The sequence below is a fragment of the Gymnoscopelus microlampas genome, assembly GCF_963454915.1.
Source record: "Gymnoscopelus microlampas genome assembly, chromosome: 8".
Classification (NCBI taxonomy): Eukaryota; Metazoa; Chordata; class Actinopteri; order Myctophiformes; family Myctophidae; genus Gymnoscopelus; species Gymnoscopelus microlampas.
The window spans coordinates 17,697,297-17,721,426 of record NC_139945.1 but is presented as its reverse complement, the minus strand read 5'-3'; the positions used below and the strand labels follow the sequence as shown (position 1 = coordinate 17,721,426).

Below are 24,130 nucleotides of genomic sequence, written 5' to 3'. Positions count from 1 at the left end.
CATCACCAGCATGATGAATGTAACACTGAGTAAAAAAAATGACTATTTTTACTGGGTGTCAAATGAATCACTTAGGATTCTGCTGTGCACTTCATACTCCACAACACTGAGAGGCGACGGAGGCCAGCCTTTGTTTTTAAGGAAAGAAAAGGATGCCCCGAGGTGCTTTTCATGCACCAGCACGGTACATAAAACACTTGGATGAAAAGTTGCAATGCAGATACAGTATAAATGATGTGTTTTTGTGCCGGAACAGAAACGGTACATAAATCATTTGGATGAAAGTCGTGGCACAGACACATATAATGATGTTGGGAACGGGGGACATTTTATGCAACTCAGTCAAGGATAAAGAGACCATTAAAGGAATAAATTATAGAGATAATATTTGAGGTATTTGTTTTATGCAAGCATGCAGGGCACAGCCAAGATTTCAGCTTCAAAGTTTACTCAAGTAGGCCTACTGTACAGTTTTTAGGTACTTTTATTTACTTTATTAGAGTGTTTACATTCTTGGATGTACTTAACAGATTTGTCAAAAATGTTTAAAAAAATAGCTTTTGTACAAGCATGCAGTGACACGCTGTGAGCTTGTATATCTCCTATTTTTGAATAGCCAATGTATAACATATGGATAGAGTGGTTAAAATGATTGTGAAGCTATTAACTCATTTTGCTGGTGACCCCCTGAACCCCCCCCCCCCCCCCCCCCCCCCCCGACACATACACTTTGAGAACTTCCCACTCCACTGCTATAAATATCACTTTTTAATCCACTACAATTATTTGAAATTACGATCTATTATTATAGATAAAGCTACCCAGCAGCACAGTAAAGTCATTAAAATCAGCCCCATATCTTAACCAGCTGCGACATTAAAGTGATGAACACATTAATGCATTACTAATTACAATCCAATAAGGATGGACCCATTCTGCATAATGAGTACTTTCACGTGTGGTATAGTAAGTATATTGTGCTGCCAATACTTTTGTAGCCTATGAAAAATCAGAGACAGGGTACTACTTACCTACACCACTGGCTATGCTATATCCTTTCAAAGACAGGGTGGAAGATAATGATGTGTTGCCGCTCTCGTTCCCCCCTGTCACCTTGGTACCGTGTACTGTGCTGACGTGCCCTCGAGCCATGACAGTCAAACACCATGTACGGGTATTAACTCTAAATGTAGCTGTCACTGTTATATTCTGAGGAAGACACAGGAAACCTCTCGCAGGATGATAATAATAATAATAGTCTTTATTGTCCCCTCAGGGACATTCAACATTCACAGTCTGTTCCAACAGACAAAAATATCATATAGCTCAAAACAACATAACACCAAGACAAAACATGAAGTCTCCAGTACGCACAGAACCATCATATCAGCGTGACAGTTTGTTTAGTACACTTGTGGCTGAAGGGTCAAAACTCCTACTAAAACGAACCATGATATGCCATTTCAAAGTTCTGTTTCCTCGTCCAGATGGCATGAGTCTGAAGTGACGATTGCTAAACGTGTGATGGCTTTATTGTTCATATCAGAAAGTGTTGGTGTGGGAAGTCTGACGATCTTAGAGGCAATACGGGTAATACCAGTACATATACCATTGTTCTGCCTGGCCTTGAAGTAATTAAAGCTGCAATTCGTATGTTTTGTGTCTTTACAACCCTTGTCTCCCATGTGGGATACCAAATACTTGTACAGTATATACTTTTTAGCCAAAGGGAGATACTGCCCTTATGAGCTTTGGGCAGTACTACTTGTCAACCTACAGGTGTCCCAACTGACACCAGGGTCTCAGTGGAAGAGTAGGGAGACCACTTCCAACCACTGCAGATGTACTAGTTATATTTAACTACCATACTAATTGGTTAAAATTACATTTTATTCATCCAAATAACTGCAGCGTTAACGACCACACTATAGTAAAAGAGACTAGTTTAATTCAGTGGAAATTATGCTTTTCAATCCATTTCCAAATGCATGCTCGTTATTATTTATCATGCAAGGTATAGGCAGGGGCCTGCGACCGACAGAAGTGTGCCACTGCCCTCTGCTGGCAAAGAAATCTAACTGCATGTCAGTTCTGGACAATGGTTCCGTGTGTGTGTGTGTGTGTACACTGCACTGCAGGTAAACTTTTCTTCGGTGAAACACACACACACACACACACACACACGTAATTTCACGAGTTCACGTAATGAGTAAGCTCACCCGAGTGACTCGACACTTCCTACACACGCAAATTTAATAAATAGTGAAAATAGCCAACTTACAACCTCACAACTCTGTGGTGTGAGCTTTTAGATCGGATATGTTTTGCTGCACGACACCTTGGTACAACAAAGTATAAAATAGAGTTTGAATGGGTTTAACAAGCTCTGTGTGTGTGTGTGTGTGTGTGTGTGTGTGTGTGCGTGTGTGTGTGTGTGTGTGTGTGTGTGTGTGTGTGTGTGTGTGTGTGTGTGTGTGTGTGTTTTCCTCTCCAGACACACACAGGCAGATGAACATGTGATCCAGCACTGTTTCTGCTACACCTCCACTGTCCTCACCTCAACGCTGGCTTTCCAGAAAGAACAGAAACTCAAAGTGGAGTGCCAGGTAACACGCATGCACACACACACACACACACACACACACACACACACACACACACACACACACACACACACACACACACACACACACACACACACACACACACACACACACACACACACACACACACACACAAAGTTCTTGCACATCCAGTGCACGACACAATTGCGAATCCATAGCCTCTATAATAGGTCTTGGGACTAAAGAGAAGGTAAATATTAACATATTAATACAGACACGCAAGCGAGCACACACACACACACACACACACACACACACACACACACACACACACACACACACACACACACACACACACACACACACACACACACACACACACTCTAAATAAACTTTTTATAGGGCCAAAAAAATAAAAGTTATACAGTAGGACCAACAGACCTAACAAAATGAGACATGCGGTCAAATACAGCAGTGGTTCTCAAACCTTTTTGACACAGGTCACCCCTGTAAATAACTTTTTCATCCACGGCACCCCTGAATTACATTGTTACTTACTTACTTAGAGGACCCTCCATTTATGTCATATTACGGTACTTAAAAATGAAAATATTTCCGCCTAAGATACAATATGTCATGAGGAAAACTTGAGAGAGTATCAATTTCCATTAGGGCAGGTTGAAAATAATTCTATACTTGACGTTTAACCACTCTGGGTGGAACATTCATCAAAAATAGCAGATCTACAAGCTCACAACGCATCGCGTTGCGATGCGTTGTGAGCTTGTAGATCGGCTATTTTTGACAAAGAGATTTGGTGTAGGTCCAAAAGTGATATAGATCCATTTCAAATATTATCAAAACATTCTGAGGCACCCCTGGACTGGTGTCACGGTACCCTAGGGTGCCACGGCACCCACTTTGAGAAACCCTGAATTACAGGGGAGGACAGCAATAGACTTCAACAACACAAACCCTGAACCCCCCCCCCCCCCCCCACTGCTATCAGAGCTATCGGTAAGGTCCCCGCTGGCTCGACCCATAGCCCCATCTTTTGTCATTCCAGGAAGAATTCAGCACCAGCCAGGTAAACACCAACAAAGAGGAATGAATTAATAGAACTTACCAACAACTTTAACTGTAATTATCAAACCAAGTGAACGAGTGTGCATACTCTTAACAAACGATACTAAAACAAAACAAACCGTTTGTGTTTTATGCATCTTAAGTGACTGCAAATGAAAACAAACTAGAAAAGTGCGCCCCTCTGAGCGCAAATCTCCACCAGGCTGAGTTGCCTAGACAGGTCTGTGTAAGTCATGGGATGTGGTCATCAGGTCGTGTGGAGGGGGGTACGTGTGGAGGGGGGTAGTATTTGTATAACATGCAGTGCAACTTGTCACATTCATGAAACTGAATGAAGCATGTTTTCCACATGACTCCAAACATAACGTGTAAATTGGTGTGAGTTTTGGATCAAATCTGCAGTGTCTGAGCGATGTACACATGCCACACGGACGGACACACTTAGACACACACACACACAGAGCAGTTGGCAAACACTTTGTTATCCGGGGAGCTCTTCAATTGCACGCTCTGCTTTTCTCCATAGGCACTCTTACAAGTTGCCAAGAATCTCTTCACACACTTAGGTGAGTCTCTCTCTCTCTCTCTCTCTCTCTCTCTCTCTCTCTCTCTCTCTCTCTCTTAATCTCTCTGTAACTGTAACTGTAACTTTTCAGGATCCAAATTCAAAAACGGCAAAAGCAGCAGATCTACAAGCTCAAAACGCGTCGCTTCGCACCGCGTTTCGAGCTTGTGGACCTGCTACTTTTGATGCTTGTGTGTGACGCTGTAGTATGAACAAGTAGGGTGTTAATTCATTAAAATATGGAGATAAGAGGTTTCTGCCCGACAGCAACGATATATCTCTACTTACTAAAAGCTGTTTGAACTGCATGCTGCTAGATGAAAGCCACACAGCAGCCACACTGTTCCTGAGCCAATGTTACGTCAGACACATTTTGAGACCATTACCCTGGGGATACGGATATGGCCAATTGGGAAAAGCTCCAATAATTGGCCATAGACTCAAATGGAGGGTCATATGATCAATGATGGACCATTAGACTGATCACTAATGGAGCAGAATGAATTGAAAGTAGCCGCAATAAAGATGTTCAATGGACTAACAATGTAACCCCAATGACCTAGAAAGGGACATGATACTGATTGAGCCACTGGGAAACGCATTGCATTGAACTCTCTCTCTCTCTCTCTCTCTCTCTCTCTCTCTCTCTCTCTCTCTCTCTCTCTCTCTCTCTCTCCATGTTGTAGATGATGTGTCGGTGCTGCTGCAGGAGATAATAGTCGAAGCCAGGAACCTCAGTGATGCAGAAATGTAAGCTCCCTGATTGGTCCTCAAATGCCTCCATGAGAGAGAGAGAGAGAGTGTGTGTGTGCGAGTGTGTATCTTCAGATGTTGTTAGTGACTTTATCTCCCCCTCTTGCCTACAATGCAACAGTATTTTGCTTGGTGGAATGGATCATAGAAAAGCATGAAGTAGTGAAATACTGCACCATCATTCAGCACGCGCGCACGTGTGTGTGTGTGTGTGTGCTAATAATATTCCCCCAATATTCTGAATGTCTGACCTAATCATTGCTATGGTTGTGTTGTGATCGACTGGTGTACTGCATTGGTCGGGTCTTGAACCTGCAACCTTCGGCTCACCAGGCAGTGACTCTATCCATTCACCTATGGCGGTCTTCTTTAGTCTGATGCTTAAGGCAGTCTATTATAAATTGTGGGAAAAAAGGGCAGACTTATACTAAGAGTCAAGTGTACAAAATGTAAGTTGTAAAAAAAAAAAAAGTCAAGACTATACTGATAATATTACCAGTTTTACCCAGCTAATGTCTGCCCTCAAAGGATCAGTTGTAAATGTCTTGCTCATACCGCTGTGATCAAGTCTTGAACCTGCAACCTTCGGCTCACCAGGCTGTGACTCTAACCATTCTGCCTACTGCTGTCTTCTTTGAATCTGTGGTTCTAAAACATTTAGTTTTCAAGGACCCCCCAAATTGACTTTTATTTGGCAGTGGACCGCAATGTGAAAAGATGTAGTATCAGGGCCCCCCATGAAAAAGATTTATATTCAAAACTTAAAAAGAATATATCTATTTAATGTGTTGATATTTTCACACGATGTCATGGTTAAGAATCAAACTCATAACCTTTTGTTTCTCAGGCAGGCTTTTTATCCAGTGGGCCACTGTGCCATGCCAAGATTTGAAGGCCAAATAGGCAATGACAGAAAAGCTTGTTTCCATTGGTGTTCATTAACATTGAAACATCTAGACAAGTAACAGCACAGCAAACCATAGACAAAGTAATATGCTGTGAAGTTCTTTTTTCTTTTTCTTTTTTTAAAGTACTTTTGTGTGTTGTTCCCCAAAAAGGAATGAAGACCATTCATAGTAAGGCAGCTGATGGCTCAGTGTGTAGACACACTGCCTACATATCCAGAGGCTGTGGGTTCAAGCCCCACTCACTCTTTGCCCTTAACCTTTCCTTTACAGAAGAGGTTCAGGTCCAGAAGATCAACTGAAAACTACCAGGAAGGCTATGTTTGTCATCCAACTGTTAGCTCAATGGGTTGAGACGCAGTATACATGATCCAGAGGCCATGAGTTCAAATCCCATTGATGTCTTTCCTATGATTCTTTCCTTTGCAGACTGGCTTCCAGAAGATCAACTGAAATCTACCAGGAAGGCTTTACTTGTCAGCCATCTGTTAGCTCAATGGGTTGAGACGCAGTATTCATGATCCAGAGGCCATGAGTTCAAATCCCATTGATATCTTTCCTATGATTCTTTCCTTTGCAGACTGGCTTCCAGAAGATCAACTGAAAACTACCATGAAGGTTGTACTTGTCAGCCATCTGTTAGCTCAATGGGTTGAGACGCAGTATACATGATCCAGAGGCCATGAGTTCAAATCCCACTGGTGTCTTTACTGTGATGCTTTCCTTTGCAGACTAACTTCTAGAAAAACAAGTTAAAACCACCAGGAAACCTGTAACTCTCAGCCAACAGCTTAGCTCAACTGGTAGAGCGTCTGTCCAATTCAATTCAATTCAATTCAATTTTATTAAAGTGTCAAATCACAACAAGTTGTCTCAAGACACTTTACATGTAAATAACATGTAAAGTGACTTGACTTGACTTGACTTGACTTGACTTGACATGACTTGACTTGACTTGAGTGGGTTCGATTCCCACTCGAGTCAAGTGTCCCCGGTAACTTGACTGATATCCTTAGTGATGTTTCCCTTTGCAGACTAACTTCTAGAAAACAAGTTAAAACCACCAGGAAACCTGTAACTCTCAGCCAACAGCTTAGCTCAACTGGTAGAGCGTCTGTCCAATAACATGACTTGACTTGACTTGAGTGGCTTCGATTCCCACTCGAGTCAAGTGTCCCAGGTAACTTGGGGCAACGGTTAAATTACCGTTACCTGGGACACTTGACTCAAGTGGGAATCGAACCCACTCCAGTCAAGTCAAGTCATGTTATTGGACAGACGCTCTACCAGTCAAGCTATGCTGTTGGCTGAGAGTTACAGGTTTCCTGGTGGTTTTAACTTGTTTTCTAGAAGTTAGTCTGCAAAGGGAAGCATCACTAAGGATATCAGTCAATTTATCCGTTGCCCCAAGATATCGGGGACACTTGACTCGAGTGGGAATCGAACCCACTCAAGTCAAGTCAAGTCATGTTATTGGACAGACACTCTACCAGTTGAGCTAAGCTGTTGGCTGAGAGTTACAGGTTTCCTGGTGGTTTTAACTTGTTTTTCTAGAAGTTAGTCTGCAAAGGAAAGCATCACAGTAAAGACACCAGTGGGATTTGAACTCATGGCCTCTGGATCATGTATACTGCGTCTCAACCCATTGAGCTAACAGATGGCTGACAAGTACAGCCTTCCTGGTAGTTTTCAGTTGATCTTCTGGAAGCCAGTCTGCAAAGGAAAGAATCATAGGAAAGACATCAATGGGATTTGAACTCATGGCCTCTGGATCATGTATACTGCGTCTCAACCCATTGAGCTAACAGTTGGATGACAAATATAGCCTTCCTGGTAGATTTCAGTTGATCTTCTGGAAGCCAGTCTGCAAAGGAAAGACATCAATGGGATTTGAACTCATGGCCTCTGGATCATGAATACTGCGTCTCAACCCATTGAGCTAACAGATGGCTGACAAGTACAGCCTTCCTGGTAGTTTTCAGTTGATCTTCTGGAAGCCAGTCTGCAAAGGAAAGAATCATAGGAAAGACATCAATGGGATTTGAACTCATGGCCTCTGGATCATGTATACTGCGTCTCAACCCATTGAGCTAACAGTTGGATGACAAATATAGCCTTCCTGGTAGTTTTCAGTTGATCTTCTGGAAGCCAGTCTGCAAAGGAAAGAATCATAGGAAAGACATCAATGGGATTTGAACTCATGGCCTCTGGATCATGAATACTGCGTCTCAACCCATTGAGCTAACAGATGGCTGACAAGTACAGCCTTCCTGGTAGTTTTCACTTGATCTTCTGGAAGCCAGTCTGCAAAGGAAAGAATCATAGGAAAGACATCAATGGGATTTGAACTCATGGCCTCTGGATCATGTATACTGCGTCTCAACCCATTGAGCTAACAGTTGGATGACAAACATAGCCTTCCTGGTAGTTTTCAGTTGATCTTCTGGAAGCCAGTCTGCAAAGGAAAGAATCATAGGAAAGACATCAATGGGATTTGAACTCATGGCCTCTGGATCATGAATACTGCGTCTCAACCCATTGAGCTAACAGATGGCTGACAAGTACAGCCTTCCTGGTGCTTTGACTTGAACAACAAACAAGACAAATAACTTTAAAAAAAAATGTGTTACAGCATAAATATAAATCTTTTTCATGGGGGGCCCTGACACTACATCTTTTCACATTGGGGTCCACTGCCCAAATACATGTCAATTTGGGGGGTTGACAACAAAACGTTTCAGAACCACAGATTCCAAGGAAACAGCTGTAGGTGAATGGATAGAGTCACTGACTAGTGAGCCGCAGGTAACAGGTTCAAGCCTCAGCTATAGCAGCAAGTCAGGATGTCAAATCAAATAGGTATTATTAGGAGTGAAATGGTTGTGTTTCTTCACCCCAACTGCACATGACATCAGTTTACATGCACGTTATTTTCAGTGATGAAGACAAACCGCACAGATGTTCACTGTACTTTAGTACATTTTGTAAACTTATGACTCTGAGTTGAGTATAGCCTGACTTAAACAAACAAATAACAACTTAGTATAGTCAGATTATTTTTTACACAACTTACATTTTGTAATCAAACTACCGAAACGAAAGTTGGTCACCACCGAAACGAAAGTTAAATCCGAAAAAATCACTAAGTGTGGAGGCCAAAATCGTCCCCCCAAAAACCTGTTAGGAGTACGTTTCAAGCAATTTAGAGTTGATTGGTAGGCCTAGTACTTTGTAGTGACTTTTTTTGGTCCCTAACATTCATCGAGCTCTGGACTTAGTACATTTTTTTTTTCACCATTGGGTCACTACCGAAACGAAAGTTTGTCACTACCGAAACGAGAGTTAAATCCGAAAAAATCACTAAGTGTGGAGGCCAAAATCGTCCCACCAAAAACCTCTTAGGAGTACGTTTCGGGCAATTTAGAGTTGATTGGTAGTACTTTGTAGTGACTTTTTTTGGTCCCTAACATTCATCGAGCTCTGGACTTAGTACATTTATTTTTTCACCATTATGTCACTACCGAAACGAAAGTTTGTCACTACTGAAACGAAAGTTAAATCCGAAAAAATCACTAAGTGTGGAGGCCAAAATACTCCCCCCAAAAACCTGTTAGGAGTACGTTACAGGCAATTTAGAGTTGATTGGTTATTTTCGTTTCGGTAAAATTTATTTTACAGAAACGAAAGTTAAATCCGAAAAAATCACTAAGTGTGGAGGCCAAAATCGTCCCCCAAAAAAACTGTTAGGAGTACGTTTCAGGCAATTTAGAGTCGATTGGTAATTTTCGTTTCGGTAAAATTTATTTCACCGAAACGGTTTTAACTTGTTTTTCTATATACTTACTAATACTAATATATAACTAACTAACATACTTACTAATATATAACTAACTAACTAATATACTTACTAATACTAATATATAACTAACTAATATACTTACTAATACTAATATATAACTAACTACTATCGCATAACTAATATACTTACTAATACTAATATATAACTAACTAATATACAGTTAGTATATTATAGTATATTATATTAGTGTGTGTGTGTGTGTGTGTGTGTGTGTGTGTGTGTGTGTGTGTGTGTGTGTGTGATTGCGTGATTGCAGCTGCTCTGTGTTCCTGTTGGATCGATTCACCCATGAGTTGGTGGCCAAGGTGTTTGATGGGGGCTTGGTTGATGAGGAGGTACAGTACACACACACACACACACACACACACACACACACACACACACACACACACACACACACACACACACACACACACACACACACACACACACACACTAGAGATGCGCGGATGGCCTCTCACGTCACCCGAATCCGCATGTACAAATTAATTATCCGCCCGTTATCCAACCGCAATGATTATATTATCCAATTTAAATATCCGCACCAACCGTTTTTCCCGTATGTCAAAATATTATTATTTTCTGGTATTCCCCGTTAGTTTTAGTATTAGTTGTGCCGTGCGATGCGATCACAAAATGCATTGATTTAGCCTATGGAATGTCGGTGCGTCTTTTCTTTTTTTTTAAACCGGTGCTGCGCTGAACATACAGAGCGCACTGGTCTGCTGCGTTCAACATACAGACTCCGTGCGGCATCCAACATACAGGCATCCAACATAGATGCGGCATCCAACATACAGAGCACACTGCTCTGTATGTTGTATGTATTCTCACCGGTTTAAAAAAAAGAAAAAAGACGCACCGAGATTCCATAGGCTAAATCAATGCAGTTTGTGATCGCATCGCACAGAGGCTGCTCTACACACTCACACAGACACAAGCACGCAGAGATTTAGCTATTTTATGGATAGATATATTAGATGTCATTAATTTATTAGCCGCAATATTTCACCCGCGGTTTATCCGTGTGTGTGTGTGTGTGTGTGTGTGTGTGTGTGTGTGCGTGCGTGCGTGCGTGCGTGCGTGCGTGCGTGCGTGCGTGCGTGCGTGCGTGCGTGCGTGCGTGCGTGCGTGCGTGCGTGCGTGCGTGCGTGCGTGCGTGCGTGCGTGCGTACAGAAGGAGTTCCGTATCCCAGCAGACCAGGGCATAGCGGGCCACGTGGCGACCACCGGTCAGATCCTCAACATCAAGGACGCTTACTCCCATCCTCTGTTCTATCGAGGCATGGACGACAGCACGGGCTTCAAGACGCGCAACATCCTGTGCTTCCCCATCAAAGATGAGAACAACGGTAGGACACTCCTGGAACGGGTTGACCTGCTTTCACTCACACGCCATATCGCCAGTCGAGACAAGTGGTCTTATGCTGCGTTCAACAAAAAAAAAGTCCGGAATTCAAAATGTACTTGAGTAAAAGTACAAAAGTGTTGATATCAAAATGTACTTAAAGTACCAAAAGTGAAAGTACTAAAATGTTTGAAAATAGCAGATCTACAAGCTCACAACGCGTCGCATCGCGACGCGTTGTGAGCTTGTAGATCGGCTATTTTCAAATAGCCTAGGTTTAGAATAGTGCTAAAGTGGTTAATGTATGTTTCATAATATCATAATTTATATCTGAAAAGTAACTAGTAACTAAAGTTTTCAAATAATTGTAGTGTACTAAAAGTACAATATTTGCCTTTGAGATGTAGTGGAGTAGAAGTAAAAGTATTGGAAATTGGAAATGCTCAAGTAAAGTACAAATACCTCAAAATTGTACTTAAGTACAGTACCTAAGTACATGTATTTAGTTACTCCACCACTGCCTACCAGTGAGGAGCCCCCACCGGCAGGACGTAGAGCCTTCGTCCTACTCCTCCCGCCCAACACTCCCTGCTGACAGGCGCCGCCCCAGTCAGCCCCAGTCAGGCACCGAGTGCCGCGCTATGAACTTGTAGATCTGCTATTTTTGAAAATTCGTGAAAATGTGTGCAAATCTTTGAATATATATATTTTTAAAGCGAACATTTTTAACTCAAATCTTTGCTCCTGGGGGGTCCCTGGAACAAAATATTTTGATGGGGGTCTGCGGCCAAATACATATAATTTCGGGGGTCCTTGACATGAAAAAGATTGAGCACCGCTGATATAGAAACATACGTTTTTCAGAAAACTGTTGGGATTTAGGAGACATGTAGAATCGGCTTCAGGTCTCAATGGGTTAAACGAATCGGTGTGCAAAAGTACCGCAAATGGACGATCTACAAGCTATTTTAGTTATTTTCGAAAATGTATTGTTATTATTTTTATAATCAATTAAATGTATTAGTTTCCTACAGTTGCCAGGTTTAGCGAGAGAAACAAGCAACCAGGTTCATGAAAACAACCACAATCCGAACTCTAGAGCCCCGCGCAGCGGCTAGACGGGGACCTCTAGTATGGCTACAAACCGGCCAGGTGTTACCCTTAAAAGAAGTGTTTCTCAAGCCTTACTGCGTAGATGAAAAGGGTATACGGGTTAAATAGCTGCAGGGAAACTGGTAAATTGCCAGAGAAGGGGAGTGGAAATGGTGCAGCGAAAACGTTGACACTGATTGATTGACGCTGCACTGCATCAGTGGAGCGGATGAAGAAAGTTGTGACCAAAGCTCAGCTGTGATGTATAGAGCCTGTCACGCGGGGACAAGTGTCAGGCATCAGGCTTGTAGCTTCCACTGAGAGTGACTTGTGGGCCTGTCACTTTGTGGCCACTGCTGTGGCAACACAGCATTACGTGAGAAATTGGACCTCTAGCTTCTCAGATGTGACCTTTTCACGGCTGTCTGGACTGTGGCTTTGTCCTCGTCACGACAGCTGTGGGGAAGCTCAGGCCTCTGCCACGGAGAGCTGATGTCACAGTAATGTAGTCTCAGAAGACACTGTTCTGCACCACTGAACCATACGTTCTACCACTCAATGTTCTGTTTCCCTTCCTTTCCCTTCCCCCGGCTTTCTCTCTCTCTCTCCGTCCATCTCATCGCCACTTTACATCTTTCCAATTTTCTGAGCTTTCCTCCTTCTGCCTATCACTCGTTCTCTTGCTCCTTCTTTCCTCCATCCTGCCCCCCGCCCCCCTTCTCTCTCTCTCTCCCTCCCTCCTTTCCATTCCTTTCTCTCCTTCCCCATACCTGTCGTTTCCTTCCGCCATCTTGTGCTTCATCCGTATCCTTCGCTTCTTGACACCTATGTTGATACATGCTAGTTATACAATGCATATAGATGCTGTCGGGCAGAAACCTCTCATCTCCATATTTTAACTTTTTGTGTTTTTTAATGAATGCCCTACTTGATCATAGTACAGCGTCACACAAAAGTAGCAAAAGTAGCAAAAGTAGCAAGCACCGCGTTTTGAGCTTGTAGTCCATGAGCCAGACAAGATTTCATTACCGAAAGAGTGGGCAAAACCATACCTATATTAAATTGTTTATAGGGTCAATTTAAGTAAATTATGATAACCTTTCCACAGGAGCAGCTTTTTCATATTCATCACACATTTTGTTATTTTCCCCAATACGTATATACATACAAATCACAAGTTTTCTGAAATTGTATATTTAAATATGCAAATTGGGCATTAGGAAAATATGCCCGAATTTGCATAACTTTCCAGAATCAACATTGGAACATTGGACAAAGCCAGAGTGAACATTCTTATTTCATTTTGTTAAGATGTTGGAGTCAAAGGTTTTTAACGAGGGAATATTCAATATCTGGCTCAATTTTGGGGCCCTGGCTCATGGACTGTTGTAGATCTGCTACTTTTACTGTTTTCTTATTTGAATCCTGAAATGTTCTGGACATGCTGTAGGAAGTTTCCATCCGACAGAGACAATATTTATGTTGGCTACTTGCGTTTTGTTGTTTACATAAAATTTCCTTCACTTGAACACCTGCTAGTAAATGTTATTTAGATAGCATGTTCTTTGGACAGATGTTATAGGTTTGACCAGAGCCATATAAGGAGAGTTGTGTCACCTCCGTTCACTTCATTGGGCCAGTCCGAGGAGCCGAATAGTGACAATTTCAAAGCAGTGGCGTAGCCAGAACGCTAGCCGAGGCTGGGCGTTATTAGCGGTTTTTGATGCTTTTTTGCGGGTTTGTGACGGATTTTGGGTACCTATATATACACTGTTATCAAAATGGCAGAATATGACATGATTTTTTTTTTTTTTAAGTAGTTATAATTTCTTTTTTTTATTTTATATATATTTTATATATATATATATATATATATATATATATATATATATATATATATATACACACACACAGGGGTCCCCAGAAAAAGTAGTTAATCAATATAGCATCACAATCCTTTTAAGCACTTAAACCATTATTTTATATTTTGGCTATTCATAAATAGCAGATCTACAAGCTCATAACATGTTATTCTGCTATTTTTGAAAAATCGTTTGTTTTCGAAAAACATTCTGAACTCAAATCTTTGCTTCTGGAGGTCCCTGGAACAAAATATCTTTGAGACGGGGGTCTGCAGCCAAATACATATCATTTTGGGGGTCCTTGACATGAGCACCACTCATATAGCAACACAAGTTGTTGAAGACATGTTTAATGTGCTTCTCTCTCTCTCTCTCTCTCTCTCTCTCCATGTCTCCCTGTTCACTTGGCTGTCTCTCTCTCTCTCTCTCTCTCTCTCTCTCTCCCTCCCAGAGGTTATTGGTGTGGCGGAGTTGGTCAATAAAACCAATGGGCCGTGGTTTAACCGCTTTGACGAGGACCTGGCCACAGCCTTCTCCATCTACTGTGGTATCAGCATCGCCCACGTGAGTCTCTCTCTCCTCTCTGACATTCATCTTCAAAGACGTTGGCTCTGTGACCAAACGGCGTAATTACAGGGCCTCCCATAAATTCACTGTACTTCACACAGATAACAGTGATGTATTTCCCCCCAACAGAGGAACTATACAGGCTTAGCGCGCCAACACTGACCTTGCGTCAAAAACATCTTCAAAATGAAAAAGTCAATATTGTTCTTATCATATTTACGCCCAGAACCCCTTCTAGCTTTACCTTCTCCCACATTAATTCAGGAAGCTTTGTACTGTATTTTTCTAAAGGTCATTCACAGCCTGACTGTATATGGACACATTATTCTACGCTATAAAAGACTTAAAAGACTACCGTCTGGCACCTCCTCACACTAGAAGTGTACTTTTGAAAGACTTTTAAAAGGACACATCTATCGACAATTTTCATGGACTATAAGATTTAGCAAAGACTGCGGATTTTGCAGGGTCACTGTATGCAAGAATTCAACAAGACTATACATCTGAAATCACATACTACATGCATGCTACATACTTATCAGTATGCTATTTTTCAACATTCTTAAGAGTTTAATTTGGGACATAGGCCTACTAATCACATGATATCGAACCACATGTTAGGAAAGTGCCCCATCTTCTGACACAGAAGGGGAAAGAGATTTGTTGTTCACCAGCATTATGCCATTGTTGTTGTTGTGCGCTCCATGCTACCTGCAGTGTTGCCAGATCGCCAAAAGGATTTCCACTTTGACCCATAGGGGGCGCCACACTTGCGCAAAATGTAATCGTTTGATGCAAAAAAAAACGGATTCTTGGGGCGATTAATCCTCTCAAAATGAAATAAATACAAGTGATGTCAGGAGTGAAGTGACAACGTAATAAGAAATTAGTTGGAAGGGCCTATTTCTTTAGTGGGAGGGGCCTATTTATTAAAATCAAAACACCATGTATCACAAACGCAGGATCCGATCAGCACCGAATTCGAATCGCACGGCCTCCGACTGTATTCCTCTTAGGTCAAAGGCTTTTTTTCACGTCTATGAAGACCCCCACAGCGTACTCCCGGGTGATCTACGGTATGCCGCTTGAAATGGCTTCTATTACTTCTATCACTGCCATGATGAGCATGTGCCAAGACTGAAGACTTGCGATAATGTTAAACATGTATAAATTGAACCGAACTGTCAGGATGAGAAAAAGATTGGCTTAAGACAGTGAGGATTACCACCTTACACAAAATAGATGACGAGAGCACGCGGCAACTCGCCGCGACTCGAGCAAAACTGTCATGTGTCATAACTAAAGTTAAATTGAAATGCGGCTTGGTGTGAATCCCCTCAACCGTTCTTCTGTAATAACAATAATAATAATACCTTTTATTTGTAACGCACTTAACATTTTTACAAATCTCAAAGTGCTGCAGGGTTTAAAAACAACATTAGACCCTGTACGTTAAGTATTCTTGTCTGGCTCTGTTAGAGCAATTCAGATGCACTAAACAACTACATACTGCCAATCTTCAACTCCAGGCAGACAAGAGCAATCTACTGAAGAGACACTGAAAGGATTTCAGTCAATAATTAAATTAAACTGCATTTACTGGGTGATTGCTTCAGAACTGCACATTCGATTGAACCACACAGGTGTGACAACACCAAGTGATGCTGCTGCTGCCAATAACGATCACAACAGTGATGAGGATGATTTTAGTTGATTTGAAACCTTTAGTTCAGGGAAATCCATTGAGACCAGGGTCTCTTTTTTCAATGGCGCCAAGGACATTTACAACATTGACTTCACAGACATGACATAGACAAGGTACACATAATTATAATAAAATAAGAAGGTTAAAACAAATAATGAAACCAAATATTACACCAAGCAGGTTCATATGCTTTCTATAAGGTCAGCTAAAAATATTTAAAAATAGCAAAAGAAACATGTTCATCTAACATTTGTTCTATACATAATGGAACATATTAATTTGTCATACCATTATTCATGTAACCAAGCTTAAACCCTACCGCACTTAGTTGTACGATGAATAGCTCACAATGCGTCACTAACGTTTTACATTATTGTTTTTGACGTATCGACATTTAATGACATCGACATATTGACATGTCCAAAATATAGGTACACTGGGTTGAAAGTGTTTAAAAGATTTAGCAATTTAAACTATTTTGCACTGCTATGGTGGCCAACATTTAGAAACAAGTTAATTGCAATATACATTATACAATATAATGGAGCATAATAAAGCAGGGGTCTTCAACAGGAGGGCCGCCAAATCTTTGTTTGATAGGATTGTTTTTTTCACATTAACCACTTGAACACTACCATTCATATTCTGAGGATAACGTTAGGAAATATAAATATGTTTTATTGAAAAAAGTAATTGCCTCATGGGCAACTCATTAATCATTAAATATAAAGAAATACATTATTCATTAGGGAGACACTCGGTACATCTTCAAATCAGGGGTGCGAGCACGACTCCAACTCTTTCAACAATACTAAACTTTCTTACCGGGTGCACGGTTTGGAAGAGTAACTTTATAATAAATCTCAGTAAGAGAATGCTAGCACTCACGGAACAATCCTTTTAAGGCACTTTTATTCACATATATTTAAGTAGGCAAGGTATGCTGCAGAGCAGACAGCAACGTTCGCGTTTCGGCGTCAAGCCTTCATCAGCGTGTAAATGCTCCATGTCCCCGTGCAGACTTATGGTCTTATGGTGAATGTTGATGATCATAAATGCTCCATGTCCCCGGGCAGTCTTATGGTCTTATGGTGAATGTTGATGATCATAAATGCTCTATGTCCCCGTGCAGTCTCTGCTCTACAAGAAAGTCCACGAGGCTCAGTTCAGATCCCACCTGGCCAACGAAATGATGATGTACCACATGAAGGTAAAACCGCACGTTCACACGCGCACACACACACACACACACACAAACATGTGCACGCACGCACGCACAAGCACACACACTCAACTTATAATACATTATATTGTTGCTGTCGGTTGTGTGTTGTGTGTGTGTGTGTGTGTGTGTGTGTGTGTGTGTGTGTGTGTGTGTGTGTGTGTGTGTGTGTGTGTGTGTGTGTGTGTGTGTGTGTGTGTGTGTGTGTGTGTGTGTGTGTGCGTGTGTGTTCAGGTGTCGGAGGAAGAAGTCACTAAGCTGCTGGTAACGGGGGTTGAACCCGTGATGGAGATTCACCCGTGTTTCGCCGAGTTCACGTACACACCTCGATCCTTGTCCGATGACACCACACCCATGGTACAGTATGAGAGAGAGAGGGAGAGGGAGGGAGGGAGAGAGAGAGAGAGAGAGAGAGAGAGATTGGTAGAGGAGAGAGAGAGAGAGAGAGAGAGAGAGAGAGAGAGAGAGAGAGAGAGAGAGAGAGAGAGAGAGAGAGAGAGAGAGAGACGGACGGACAGAGGCAGAGAGATGGGGCTAAAGACATTTGCCCGGGACCCAAAGTAGTGAAAATAGCAGATCTACAAGTCGTCAACTTGTCGGCCGCATTGTGAGCTAGTAGATCTTTCACTGCTTCTTAAACTGTTTTTTAAAATGTATTTATGGAAATTGTAAAAGAAATAATGGATATTAATGAAATACTTTAGAAATGTTTTGGAATTGTTTTTAATTGATGAAAAGTTGTGATTCTAACCTTTTTTTTATCTTTTGAAATATATTAACATATATTTTTATGTAGGAAACGGAAAATAAAAAAGGAGATTGACTCGTGACCCATAAAAATTGCTCCGTGACGTAAAACTTGCACGGGTCCCGACCGTTTGATAAACAGTGGGCTACTATAAAGAGAATAGAGAAAACTGGGTCAGGGGAGAGAGAGAGTGATAAGGGTAGCATCAGGAATGTGAGGGACCCAAGTGCAGAATTGAAGGGAGGCTGTAGATTTAAGATGTAACCTGCAAAAAAAGATACTACGATAGTAACCCGTGAGGAAGGATAATTCAATTGTAATACTTCGAATCATAGGGCAAGTCGCACACTATGACAATAGCAAAGATAATTAACTATGGAACGTAGACAATCGGACACAAAGGGTGAAAACAGGAAGCGAGGACTTGAATAAGCAGGGAGCTTACGCCATAATTGCGTCACCCTCAACAGAGAGAGAACTGTTTGAGAAGAAAATGAGTGATACTGAGAGAAAGAGAAGGGCAGAGAATGAGAGATGGAGAGAGAGCAAAAAAGATAAAGAGAATGATCCATAAATCAGGGGTCTTCAACGTTTTTCAGGCCAAGGACCCCTTAGCTGAGAGAGAGATGAAGCGAGGACCCCCCACTACATAGTGTATAAAGTTGTGTTACTTGCAGATTCAACTTTTTCATAGATTTCATAGTTAGCTTCATAGACTTGTTTGACAGTACCGTCATCAGTGTTAATTCCTGTTTTTTGTTTATTTCAGACATGTAACCACTTAAACTGTCAATACTTAATAAACTTGACCTTTGGCTGTGTACTTGGTTTGCTCCTTTTCCCCTCTGCACCAAACCTTTTTGCCGAAAATAGCTGATTGAAGTGGTTAATGTAAAAGAGAATATCCTATCACAGAAAGATTTGGCGGACCCCCTGTAGTAATTCGGAGGTCCCAGACCCCCTGTTAGAGACAGAGAGAGAGAGAGAGAGAGGTGTGTGTTGTTGTAACATGGTTTGATGATGTTTCCTCAGGGTATTCTCAGCATGTGTGAAGACATGGGTTTCATCAACACCTACAAGATCGACATGCACACTCTGGCCAGGTTTGACTTGTCATTCTGTGTGTGTGTGTGTGTGTGTGTGTGTGTGTGTGTGTGTGTGTGTGTGTGTGTGTGTGTGTGTGTGTGTGTGTGTGTGTGCGTGTGCGTGCGTGCTGGTCAGTCTGACTCATCATTACTCTGTGTCATTAAATCAGCCTATAGACTCTGATCACAGTAAAATTCACAATGTTCATTTGAGCCATGTGTTCCTTATTTCCCTGAGTCACTTCTATCCTCGGTGCTGATTCATCCACTTATTTCCCTGATTCACGTCTAACTCTTGAGTGTATACAAATGGAACCGTAAGGGTCCATTTGGTTACAATTGTACACTCTCTGAGTTACAAATGGATGAATTAACACTGAGGTACTTACTTACAGTACATAAAACACATTTTGCACGCCTTAAGTACCAGGTCTTATGACCTAACCTAAAATAGCTAAACAGCATTGACCACGCCTCCAGTTCTTAAGTTAGGTCATAAGACCTGGTACTTAAGGCGCGCAAAAATAGGGCCCTGAGGATTTTACGGTGTAGCCGATCTCTGGTCAGCACAACACAGTAAAATCCGGAAAATTCCTTTAACACTGAAAGTTTAAATATGGACCTGTTTCTACTGTGTAGAGCAGAACAGTGTGTCATGCTCTCATAAAACCGCAATGTCAAAACACTACATCCCCAGTGACAAAAGGTAAAATGCGGGACCTTTATGCCGACAGCCTGCCTGACATATAACTTAATGTAGTGGTGATGGTGCTGTGTGGGAATGTCGCCCGCAGTGACAATGATAGTGTGGTTGTGGTGGTGACAGGTTCTGTCTGATGGTGAAGAAAGGATACAGGGACCCTCCGTACCACAACTGGATGCACGCCTTCTCTGTGTCACACTTCTGCTACCTGATGTACAAGAACCTAGGACTGTCCAACTACCTCCAGTAAGTACACTGCACCTCTGTACCAGTGGTGGGAAAAGTGCTCAAATGTTTTACTTAACTCATTGAGTGCCATTGACGTGTTTCACGTGTTTTACCGCAATGGCGCAACGTGCCAATGACGTGTTTGACGTGTTTTTGAAAAACCCCAAGATATCATCGTTTGAAGATTTGCTGCTCCATTCACTTCTTGTTCAACTTATTACTGAAAAGGGCTGTATCTGGGCTCCTGAGCACCTTTTTTTACTATGTATTTTTCAATGTTATTATGTTATTTTCAAAAGGCAGACAATTAATGTCAACAAGGTCCAATGACCTCGTTGACATTTGTGAAACCACACAGTGCAACCCTCAGTGATTAGCACCCATCAGGGGATCGATTATACTGGAGATAAATATTCTGTGACTACTTGAAAAAGTGGAGTATTGAATATAGAGCTAAAGTTTTCAAATAATTGTAGTGGAGTAAAAGTACATTTGCCTCTGAGATGTAGTGGAGTAGAAGTAAAAGTATAGACAATTGGAAATACCCCAGTAAAGTAAAAGTACCTACACATTTTACTTAATTACAGTACTTGAGAAAATGTACTTAGTTACTTTACGCCACTGCTTTGTACCTGATGTACAAGAACCTAGGACTGTCCAGCTACCTCCAGTAAGCACACTACACCTCTCCATTCTATCAATGTTCTCTATAAAATCTCTTTATAATTTAGGCATAGAGCAGACAGTCTTATCCAGAGCGACTTACAGTAAGCAATAAGGTAAACACAATACTACATCAAATGCAGAGAGACAGTACAGTGCCTCAGTAGGATCACAGGTCAAACAATATACTATCAAAATAATAGTGTGTACATTGGAACTATAGTATTTAAAAGTACCTGCTATTTACTTAATCCATTTAGACCTGGAACGCATCTGTGTCACTTTTTCATTTGAGCTAAAAAGCATTATTTTACACTTTGGCTATTCAAAAATAGCAGATCTACAAGCTCGTAGCGCGGCACCGAGTGCCGTGCTACAAGCTTCTTTTTTTTTTATCGTGAACATGTGTGCAAATCTTTGAATATATATGTTCTTTTAAATCAAACATTAACTCAAATCTTTGCTTCCGGGGGTCCCTGCAGAGGGATGGGGGTCCGTGGCCAACCTCATATCATTTTGGGGGTCCTTGACATGAAAAAGTTTGAAAACCACTGATATGGAAACATACTTTTTTCAGAAAAACGTTTTAGAAGACATTTTGCAGAATCGGAACCTCAGGCCTCAATGACCATTCACTTTCTCACTTTCTCTCTCTCTCTCTCTCTCTCTCTCTCTCTCTCTCTCTCTCTCTCTCTCTCTCTCTCTCCAGGGATATAGAGATTTTTGCCCTCTTTGTCTCCTGTATGTGCCATGACCTGGACCACCGCGGCACCAACAACTCTTTCCAGGTGGCCTCGGTGAGAACAAGCATAGAGATGAATGGATGACTACTTTATTTGATCGTTTTCCACAGTTTCTGGATCCCTGGACAAGTAGGAGTTGGAGAGCAATAGGAAAGATTAGAGACTGAAATCACAGCGCTGCTGTTACATGGTAGTACAGTATGTGCCCATTAAGATCTGGAACGCATCTGTGTCACTTTAGATTTCTTTGGCTATTCAAAAATAGCAGATATACAAGCTCATAGCGCGGCACTATGAGCTTGTAGATCTGCTATTTTTGAAAAATCTTGAAAACATTTTTTTTTTTTTTTTTTAAACTGTTAGGATTTAGAAAACATTTTTAAGAATAGCCTCAGCTCTTAATGGGTTAAACAAGGTGAACAAATCACACACGCAGCATAAGATATGTGATGTGTTTCCACTATGACTCCAGAACATTCATGAACCTTCATCATATCAATAATAAACTGTTTCCCAAAACAAAGGTGAACCAGCCTCCCATGTTAATATATATATATTTTTCTTTTCATTTTTCAAGACTGAATGTAAGCTACCAATGCAATGCAATCAGTGAAGGACTGTCTTTCGTGTGTGTGTGTGTGTGTGTGTGTGTGTGTGTGTGTGTGTGTGTGTGTGTGTGTGTGTGTGTGTGTGTGTGTGTGTGTGTGTGTGTGTGTGTGTGTGTGTGTGTGTGTGTGTGTGTGTGTGTGTGTGTGTGTGTGTGTGTCTCTGTGTTGGTTTTCAGCAATCTGTGCTGGCTGCTCTGTACAGCTCAGAGGGATCTGTTATGGAGGTAAACCCACATCCACTTCAAACTAAGTGACTCAACCACATTATTCAACCCTGTTTTATTCTTTTTTTGCATGTCTTCATAGGTGAAAATATTGACAAATAGCCTAAAAATAGCTGTATTGCTTCTTTTAGTTGGTTGGACATTTAGATGTTTGTGGCCACTAGGGGGTGATGTGTGGCTCATACGTCACTAGCATGTGTACTAATACAGTACCCGGTTTGTAAAACAAAATGTTTTCTAGCTTAAGTTAACCACTTAGGCCCTATATACTTTGTCGTCCAATAAATAGCGATAGTAAATAGTTTGTTTATGTTCACCTAATGACGTGCCCAAAATAGATACAGTAGGCTATGCCAGGTTGAAAGTGGTTAGGAATAATTTAAAGGGATTCTAGGCAACTTCAGAGATCAAAAAAAGAAAAAAAAAGACTGTTGTCAAACACCTCCACTCCACTAAAGTTACCTAGAATCCCTATGGCTCAATATTTGTCAAGAATCATCCATTCTGTCCATCGTGCATTCTTCTACCCACACTCTTTACTTGTCTCCACAGAGACACCACTATGGCCAGGCCATCGCCATTCTGAACACTCACGGCTGCAACATCTTTGAAAAATTCTCACGAAAGGTGAGTTTGAGCCGTTTGTGCACCTTCCTTCACACGGTTATCCATTCATCTCTCTTTTTTTTTCATCTCTCTTCTTTCAGATCGTTGCTGTCGCGCAGAAACCTCTTATCTCCATATTTTAACTTTTTGTGTTTTTTCGTAAATTAACGCCCTACTATGATGCTACAGCGTCACGCGAAAACATCAAAAGTAGCAGATCTACAAGCTCAAAACGTGGCGCGAAGCGTCGCATTTTGAGCTTGTAGATCTTTTGTCTATGAAATTTTGTCTATGATGTGGAAGCTTGCTTTGACTTTATAAGGTTCTTTACGTATTATTGGCATGAAGAATTCGCCCCCGGTGTGTAATGGCCTTAAATGCTACTCCTCCTTTATTATTGTCTTTCATAGTAATCATACGTGGGTTTTTTATGTTCATTTAGGACTACAGCCGCATGCTGGATCTAATGAGAGACATCATTCTGGCTACAGACTTGGCTCATCACCTACGCATTTTCAAGGACCTACAGAAGATGGCAGATGGTATGTGACAGTGAGATAGATAGGCTACATGTGTAAATGAATAAATTATGCCTCTGATTAGCTTCTGATTAGCTTCTGATTAGAAGCTTCTGATTAGCACCAGAATAGTTTTTTATCTAAATTATAAAAAATATCTCAAATATGCCACAGCACATCAGGTACATGCTGTCAGGTACTGTACTGTACTGTACTGTACTGTACTGGTTCTCAACATCTGGTCCGGGGAACACCATGGGTCGGTAACTCTTATACCTGAAACTTTACAGAACCTGTGAGGTTTTGTGATGTCTTTTTGTAAAACAAATAATAAACTCATCGGGGGGAAAAAAGGAATAATAGCAGATCTACAAGCTTGTAGATCTGCTATTATTGTTTTTTTGTAAAGAAATTGAAAGCATAAGTTCTGAGTTCAGGGTTAATATTTCCTCCTAAGCAGGGCCCAAATTAGGTTC

General features: G+C 41.4%; 1 protein-coding gene across 2 annotated transcripts in view; it reads left to right on the top strand.

Moving 5' to 3' along the window:
- Positions 1–24,130, top strand: part of pde2a (phosphodiesterase 2A) — a 340,034-nt gene that overhangs the window by 305,685 nt on the left and 10,219 nt on the right. For both annotated transcript variants that reach the window (XM_084065531.1, XM_084065532.1), the window contains exons 14-27: positions 2,495–2,606; positions 4,177–4,216; positions 4,902–4,965; positions 9,989–10,067; positions 10,910–11,084; positions 14,486–14,598; positions 17,439–17,516; positions 17,763–17,885; positions 19,309–19,379; positions 20,188–20,310; positions 21,665–21,752; positions 22,483–22,530; positions 23,083–23,157; positions 23,579–23,678. In XM_084065531.1, coding sequence (XP_083921657.1) covers positions 2,495–2,606; positions 4,177–4,216; positions 4,902–4,965; positions 9,989–10,067; positions 10,910–11,084; positions 14,486–14,598; positions 17,439–17,516; positions 17,763–17,885; positions 19,309–19,379; positions 20,188–20,310; positions 21,665–21,752; positions 22,483–22,530; positions 23,083–23,157; positions 23,579–23,678 — 1,289 coding nt within the window. The remainder of the gene's footprint in view (positions 1–2,494; positions 2,607–4,176; positions 4,217–4,901; positions 4,966–9,988; positions 10,068–10,909; positions 11,085–14,485; positions 14,599–17,438; positions 17,517–17,762; positions 17,886–19,308; positions 19,380–20,187; positions 20,311–21,664; positions 21,753–22,482; positions 22,531–23,082; positions 23,158–23,578; positions 23,679–24,130) is intronic.